The sequence below is a fragment of the Nymphaea colorata genome, chromosome 11 (assembly GCF_008831285.2).
Source record: "Nymphaea colorata isolate Beijing-Zhang1983 chromosome 11, ASM883128v2, whole genome shotgun sequence".
Taxonomy (NCBI): Eukaryota; Viridiplantae; Streptophyta; class Magnoliopsida; order Nymphaeales; family Nymphaeaceae; genus Nymphaea; species Nymphaea colorata.
Window position 1 is genome coordinate 32209 of NC_045148.1, and position 8462 is coordinate 40670.

General features: G+C 40.2%; 1 protein-coding gene across 3 annotated transcripts; it reads right to left on the bottom strand.

Annotated features, from left to right (window-relative positions):
- Positions 1-2676: 2676 nt before the first annotated feature.
- Positions 2677-7827, bottom strand: LOC116263856 (heat stress transcription factor A-3-like). Of its 3 annotated transcripts, XR_004174720.2 has the most exons (5): positions 7002-7825; positions 6204-6787; positions 4890-5968; positions 4166-4350; positions 2677-2860 (listed from the first exon to the last, which is right to left on the bottom strand). XR_004174720.2 is itself a non-coding variant. In XM_031643654.2 (3 exons), the coding sequence occupies exons 1-3, from the start codon at positions 6243-6245 to the stop codon at positions 4296-4298; spliced, it is 1176 nt and encodes a 391-aa protein (XP_031499514.1). In that variant the 5' UTR covers positions 6246-7827; the 3' UTR covers positions 2869-4295. The 3 variants fall into 3 exon arrangements, 1 of the variants encoding a protein (XP_031499514.1); XR_004174719.2 differs by having other exon boundaries at positions 6204-7827; XM_031643654.2 differs by lacking the exon at positions 2677-2860 and having other exon boundaries at positions 2869-4350; positions 6204-7827.
- Positions 7828-8462: the final 635 nt, after the last annotated feature.

Below are 8462 nucleotides of genomic sequence, written 5' to 3' on the forward strand. Positions count from 1 at the left end.
ACACCACAGACTCGAAGCTTCGGTTTTCTACCCACGCTCCGCCGCTCCAGTACAATATGTGCTCGACCCGTTATTGTCCTTGATTTTAGGAACCACCCAGTTGGACTCTGTCCAAAATTATGGGACCCAATGAGGGGGACCAGATTTGATATCCCGCACTGCTTAAATTCGCGGGGATCTCCAATGCCGCCTCACTCCTGGAAATTTTCTCTTTTTTGCTTTTATCTCCTTTCCACTCAGGTCTCTAAGCATCTCATCATATAAAAGACACGAGAAAGATGTAAAGGCTTTTAGTATTCATACTAACATGAATAATAAAAAATGAAAGACTTTGACTCTCACTTAAGCGATACAATAAAATACTCTTTCTGTTCACCGAAGGTATAGCTTCTACATATCACTCTAAGTAACAGTCGAGGGAGCAGTGTACTTCTGTTGTTTGATTTGTGACTCCTCCTTTTTGTCGCTAAATCCTTGCTGGTTGGTATCATAATCTTGCTTGTGTTTCTGAGACAGTAATAAATCAGCAGCCAACACCCATTCACTCTCTCTTTCCTTGCGTGCAAGAACAACCGTTAGAGTTGAGTTGACTGCTGCATATGGTGTTTGTTGTTGTTTGCTTGCTGAAGGAGTGTTAGACTGATACCAGACAATTGTTTACTACAACTGGGATGCAACATTTTAGAAACACAAGCTTGGTGTTCCACGCAGCCGGTGGCGCCTGTCCCTCACGCAAACACTAAATGCAGAGCTTTCCATGTGGCGAATGAGAGTGCTGCAAAAACGGTGGAAGGCAAAAGAACACATCTCCGTTGTGGATCTCAGATGTGTCCATTCTGTTACTTGCAGGCACAAACGAGCATCATATTTGGCAAGTAATGCCATCTTGGGGACGCCATGAATGATGTATCTTGTCTTATGGAAGGTGTTCGGTAAGAAAAGAAGACGTTGTGTTGTGTCCCACGCATTTCTAACATGCATGGTTTCGAGAACAGCATCTTTTTGCTCGAAGAAGGATGCTTGGATTATGTTGATTGTTGGATTTAGGAAGTTTCAACATATTTTCTAGAATTAGAACATTAGAGCACATGTTTCGAAAGCTTTATATTCTTCTTGGTCCCCCTCTTAACATTTATAAATAAGAAATCAGGCATACTCTGGCCTAAAATTGGAAAGTTTTGCCAAATTCGATAGAGCCAAAAATCAAAGTCATGAAGTCATTATCTTAACCATTTATGTCTTTATAGATTCTTTCTTTCCCAAATTTGAGTAAGGCTGGTGGAGAGCAATCGCATCATCAAAATTGGCTCCCCAACTTCACAAACGAGTTTTTTGTGACACTAAAACTAATTTGAAGGGATTTTGTAGTGTATTATTCCACAAGTTCGGATTGAACCACGCGAGCCCTTTCCATCCAGTATTGGTGCAGAGACTATTCAACGAGAACCAGGTGACATATTGGCCTTGCTTTCTTATATTTTCCGTTTATTTACTATGTTTTCTTTTATTTAAAAACATAGTTTTTAATTCAGCAAGGTCTCAACTCCGATTGGATCCAGATGATCCCTTTAATCTATTTGCCGATGGATTTCACATAGAAAACGATTTTAACAGCATCGCATTGATAGGAAGATAGAACAAGATAGACATGCAAGGACCAAGGATGAGAACTGGACAACATGGTCGGCAAACTCACCGGGCTGACTCAGGAATCACCCATGTCAGCTGGAATTGCCCTACAAATCTGCCCATGGGTCAAAGATTTAGAACCTGGCTCAGCGAGGATGGGATCACCCCTGACTTGCCCGACTCGACAAGGATCGCCCCTGACTTGCCCGGAATCGCCTGACTCGGCCATGTCGATGATGATGATGATGGGAAAGACTCTATTTTTTTAATATACATGTATATATGTATATTGAAATGTACACACTATATATTTGTGTAATATACAAGTCATATTCAATAGTCTAACTGTTTTGATATGCAATAAATATGTTCTTTAAAAAATTCATGACCTAACCCGACCAAGTCGCCAAATCAACTCGCTTAATTTCGGTCATCTGCCGATCCAAGTCTGAGTCACAGATTTGCCAACTATGCTGAATATGGATTGAACCACAAAGACAGCCTCCACAACCATAGCGTACATAATTGGAAACCGGGACATCGTGTGCAAGCACAAATTGCAGAATGCCTGACTTCCACTATCGTTTTTAGAGCACCAACATCATTAAACAGAACAAGTTGGGTGCAAAGTGCGAACGGTTCGGTTTAGGAATTGCGACTAGTTGCTTTTTTGGGTTGCTGGATCCGATTTCTATACAAACTGAATCACATTACTTTTCCAGGAAATTGAAGCAATACCCTTCTTTTTTCATTTACAGGTGAACCATGCTTGACCGTAGTTTTATCAGGAAATTCTTTCTTTAGCGACCATACGGACATGAACTCAAACCATTGTTCTTCGCCGTAACAATATTCAAGGGAACCGTGATAGTGCGCCTTCTCACATCCAACGTCAGACAGCCCAAGAGAGGGTAGCACGCCCACTCCCACACACACACACAATTCAATTTGCGACGGGGACTTTTTTTTTTTCAGGAAATTGGGATTTTGTAGACTAAATACTGCAAGGACATAACCTAGAGAGCATCAAACGTCTGAAAGGGCATGTGAACATTTTCTTATTTACTGGAAATTCTAGTCGTTTCATATAGTATAGCCTTGAATCGCTGCTCCAAATCTTTACTACGCAATACACAAGATATTGAAATGTGTGACTCTCATGCTCCCGCGCATACTATGATCATGCTGCAAAACGTTCACCACGAATCCACGGTACAGATTTTGGTCGTTCCTGCAAAACAATCAGCACAAAAAAAAAAAAAATCCATGAAAAGGCAACCATGTAAAGAGGAATACAACAGGTTCAGAAAAGGTTAACCAAAAGAAAAAATTCAAGCGTCAAACCGTGAGCATCAGTATGAAACACATCTAAGAGCTGCACCATGCTTCTCGCATTGTAAATGCAAGATGAATCGCATCAAAAAGTATCACCCTTTCCTGTATTATTACTAACTAGAAGATTTTTGAATGGGAGAGAATTACTGACCTATAATAGCACTAGAAGCAAGTAGATTACAACCAAATGACGAAAGGCACCCAGTAAGCGCCTCCCCATTTTCCAATATCATACGGGAAGCTACAAGCATAAAATCTATGACTGCTTATAGACATGGATGCACTGTCGGATATTTCATTGATCTGCCAGAAGCTTGCATATACATGTTTTTAGCAACAGATTACTGTCTGCATAATATTTGCAGAAAGGGGTGCAGCATTATGCACTGAAAAGGTTATCACCTACAGGAAGCAACTTCTGAAGAACTATGCAGTCACCAAGTCTAAAAGGCTCATAGCTCGTAAGTGCTAAGAGTTTGATGGTCACCTAAAAAATGTACTTCAAAATAACATTTCAACGATATAAACAGTATTATGACATATAAACTAAGGTAGAAAGCAATTTACAAGCTAATATTTAACAGCTACTGCATTCTTATTGATCCTTCAACAAAACACGAATTTATTGGTGATACTCAACTACCGTCAGAAACCATTATTAACCTCGGATTAGAAGCACATTTATGCATTATGTACATCAGCATCACACTACATGGCCTCTATTCTTCCTCTCAGAGTTAAGCAACCACATCACCACTGGCCAAACCTTTGATGCGTAACACGCACATGCATGAAGAGGCAATGAAAAAACACGCATCACACGGCAATGAAAAAACACGCAACACACACAAACATATATTGCATATTTGTATTGCTCATTCAATTGTAACGCAAAACAAAAAGTCCAAGCAGTCGAAATTATCTACAAAATGAATAGCACGTGTTCCAAACCTGAGACAATCTGGTACCAGAATAACATTAACTTGAATTAACAAGGTTGACATAATGTTAAGATGAACACAGATCAGCAAACTCATATAAAAGGATGAAAGGAGAAACATGTCAATATTCTAAACATTTTAGGCTATCTAACAAAAAACAACGACACACACACAGTCAAAATATACAGATTTTGCAAGCAGACTAGATTCTGCATCCATAACTGAGGGAAGGGACAAACGAAAGATCTAAAATAGCATACCAAAACCAAGAAAGATCCTGCAATGACAGTGATGCGTGAATCCCATGGTGAACTCTTTTGTCAACCTTGCTAATCATGAAGTCCTTAAATTCCTATGCTATAGAGGATGAACATATAGGATCGCCAATCATCAGCAGCTTCCTTTTCCAACTCCAGTTAAGTCAACTGCTTTTGCATCTGCTACCCTGCAGGTCAGCATCCAGCGCACCCAAGAGTGAGTGAAGACCTCTCCATCAAACATAACAAGGTTTTGTAAACTTCAACCAGCTAGATTTTCAATGACAAACAACCTGCTCAAGATCACAAGGTGGCTGAAAATGCAAAATCGGTTCACTAATCAGAATCCACTAGGACTAACTGGCTCAAAAATAAAAGAGGCTCATGGCTGTGTTGTAGATACATTTCACGGCCCTATAGATTTAATTTCCTTTAGCAATATATAGATATGCCATGTCACCTAGATACAGGTATTGAAGCTGGTACAGAGACAGGTTGCCAGGGATTTCAGTGCCTACTGCCTACAATCTACAAAAAGGCAGTTGCACATGCACATGAATATGGGCATCTCCAAAACATGTTCAGACTTTACACAACGAAACAAAGGAAAGTGCAATTTGTGAAACAAAATTTATATTGAATATTCTACTCTTAGTCACTTCATACGTGGAGTCATAAATTACTAACTAGAAAGGAAAGGTAGTAAACGAGAATATTCTATTCTTACATATTTGAACCCCCAAGTTGATTTTCGCTATGAATTGGCAAATCTTGATGATCACTTAAATCACTGGCCCACAGATCAATTGGAGAAGCATCCAAACTTTGCTTCAAATTCACTCCCCAAAGGTCAGCAACATCCTGCTCTTCAGTATGAAGATCAATAGCATTCATGTAGAGAACGTCAGAACTAGCACAGCCTTCACCAGAAAAGACAGAAGCATCCAACATCTCATTATGGTTGACGACAAGAGCATTTGAATCCTGTGTCAAGCTTGCCAAGATGGCCTCCATTGATGCATCTTCAGGAGTGGAGACGATGTAATCAACTATGTAGTCACTTCTATCTGCATCATCATTCAATATACTCTTTCCCTTCAAACTAGAAATGTCGGACTCAAAAGTTGGCAAAGCAGTAACGTCGTATTTGTCCTCATCTTCTTTCTTCGGCAGAAGATTACTGCCTGAAACAATACTGCCCTGTCTTGCTTCTCCATCAGTACCGAGACCATCCTTGGGAACCATAACTGGTAAAACAGATTCACAAAACTCTACACCAGCATTAATCTCTAAATCAGACAACTCGAGGGATGAAGAAGAATCTTCAAACTTGTATTCCAGAAGTTGTCTTTCCATAGATGGACAAAGAGAAGTTTCGTCCGTTTGTTGGCTGGTGGGCAAACTTTTTCTCCCCTGAGATGGGAGTTTTCGATCTTTCTGACGCAGAAACAGGTGGGTTAAAAGTTTTGGGTTCACAAATGCCTTAGCCAAGAAGGTAAGCATCTGCTTCTGTCGCTCCTCTGTCGCTTGAAGCCGGTGATTCAAGGATTTTATGTGAGTGTTGGTCAGCTGTTGTTGCTCGCTTAGTTTCCTGACCTCTTGCATCAACGCATCTTTATCTCTTTTTAGCACTTCCACCTGAGCTTCCGTATCAGTCTTTTCCAATTCTGTGCACGTTCCTGAACGCCCAGGTTGGTGAGCCTGAGATGACCTGCGCCTGCGGATATTCCTTAATAAATGCCTCTGGCCTTGAAGAAAATCCTCATGGGCAAACTCCCAACGTTCTGTATCAATCTTACGAAAACCCTGATGCCAGAAACTCACATAAATCTTGAGAACAGAGACAAACAGAAAATTCTCCGGTTTTTAAATTGCAAATGATAAAAAGCCAGCTAAGGAAAAAGAATATAAATCGAGCTTCCTTGCTAATATATCCATGCTTTGCGAGCAGCACTTCAGGACAAAATCTGCAAGTAAGACTTTCACTACTGGAGAGCATAAATGACATGCTAAACTTTTTGTATATCCAGAAGAAACATACCATTACTGGCATCAAGCATGAATTAGAACCCGAAGTCTGCATGTGGTATCAACCAAAGCCAGTTGCAGTAAGGTGTACATTTTTTCAGAACGGGCATGATGATTCAAGTTTTACGTTTATGGATGAGGCAGGACGAAAGTGAGGTACCTTATGACCTTTAAAATGATAAATCTGCAGGTAATGGTGATTTTGAGAAAAGAAAAATGCAACTCGATCGGTTTTCGCTCAACAATGCAAATGCAAAGCCTAGCCGTTAGGATCTGCAACAATTACGAAAGAAAATTGTACCGCAAACTGATGATTGTGGACAAGAAAGCCAAAAAAAAAGTGATACCCTCAGATCCATCTATAATAACATTCTGCTGTTGTGCAATAATATATTGCGTTCATTATGAGGTGGCCAACTTGCATAATGGCTGCCAAAAAATGTACATTTTCAGTACCGAGTTTGTGATGGCTGAATCCGAAGAGAAAAGTTGCCGAGAATGCGATTCGCCTAGACGTATAAAGGAAAACTTCATGTCCCCCTTTTGCTAGTAAGCCATCATTTTCCTTTCATCCCTTACTGGAATAATTTCCAACCACTACAAAAAAGCAACGGGATAAAATTGAAATATAATTTGTTTTTAAATTTTCTTATGTGTCTCAATCTACCTAAAACTGATGCTCTCTGTTTCTTTAGCATGAAAAAAAAAAAAGTAACGTTCTGATACACCACTTAGTTCTCAAAAATACGAAGATACCAAGTTCAAGTAACTAAGCATGCCATGCTGCCTTCATCATCACCACTTTACTTACCAGATAAAGAAAACTGTACGCGTCTTCCTTCCCCATGAAGCTTTCAGACACACAAACTATTTATCAATTATCATACAGGACGAACCATTAAAAAATAACCAGTTACATTACATAAAGAGCCCTCTACACCCACAATCGGAAAAAAGGTCCCCCAATAAGAAGGTACATCGACCAAGCAAAGATATTTAAAAAAAAAAAAACAAGAGAAAGAGAAAGAAGTACGCCATCAACATCCCTGCATTACATGCAGAAATCGATCAAGTGGTAAACAGAGATGGCAAAACTAAAAAAAGAATATACACACATAGGTGTTGAGTTGGCGAATGAAGCTCGAGAAGTTCCCGTGTTTGAAGTGACGGGGGAGCACGCTTATAGAGAACTGGACGGCATCCCAGACCACGAAGCTCCTCCCGTCGGGGCTCCACGAGATCACGGAGTCGAGGGAGCCGTCTTCCACCAGATCGTACGTCTTAGTGAGGAACGGCGGGACAGGGGGCAACTGAAGGGACTCAAACGGCCGAGGACGGAAGCTGGAGTTGGGCACATCTTCGGCGGCGGACACGTCGGATTCCGGCGAGGCAGAGCCCATCCCTTCTCCAAAGAAGCCCAAGGGAAAAGGCCTGATTACAGAAGAAGATCGCTCCGGCCTGCACGAGAAGGCGGGCATTCAATTTATAGTTGCGCGTCGCCGTTGCCGCCATTCTTCGGCAACGTGGAAATGGGTCTGAAAATCTCATTTCTTACACGAAGGACTCCGATTCTTTCGCGGAAAGATACTCATTCTAGAAAAGCCCCCATCGTTCTCAAATTTTCTAATAGTCTCTTTTGTTAATCTTATTTAGAATGAACCCTTTTTTCTTTCATATCCATAAATAATCCAAGTACTGAGCACCATACTTTTGCAGATTCAGACAGCTCAAGCGAGTGATAGGATTGGGCCGTAAAGGCCTAAACATGAAAGTTGGACCTCAGGCCTTTTTTTTTTTTTTTGACAATGTCAAAGTTCTAAGTCTTCATGAAGTTGGAGACCACTTAGTTGTACATAAAAATAAAGAGTATGTCTGATTTCTTCCTCAATTTTAACTAGTTTTTTCTAATTAAAGCAGATTATATGTTATGGCTTCTAGCAAGACTCCATGCATTAAGGATTGCAAATGATTAAAATGCCCTGAAAGACCCCTCCCCCATACAAGAACAAAAATGAAAATTAAAAAAAAAAAACATTATAAAATTATCAAAATGTCATTTTATTACGTGGGACCATGTTTTCCTAAGTTAACGACATAACACGAAAAATGTCTTTCCTTCCCAACATCAACTTCCTAGGTGCGGATCAGAAAATCCAAAAGTATTAAGCGCATTTTATAACTTTGTCTTGAGTATGGATTAATTTGAAATATCTTGTTCTCTTCCTCAGCCGACTTAAGTAAAAAAGTTCTCCTTCTGACATTTACTATCACC

What these genes read in the sequence shown, in the direction of transcription:
- LOC116263856 (XM_031643654.2), bottom strand. Translation starts at nt 6,245, where the DNA reads ATGCAGACTTCGGGTTCTAATTCATGCTTGATGCCAGTAATG. An exon ending in CATGCTTGATGCCAGTAATG is followed by an intron (nt 5,969 to 6,203) that starts GTATGTTTCTTC and finishes TTCTGGCATCAG; the next exon opens with GGTTTTCGTAAGATTGATAC. An exon ending in CAACTTGGGGGTTCAAATAT is followed by an intron (nt 4,351 to 4,889) that starts GTAAGAATAGAA and finishes GCTGACCTGCAG; the next exon opens with GGTAGCAGATGCAAAAGCAG.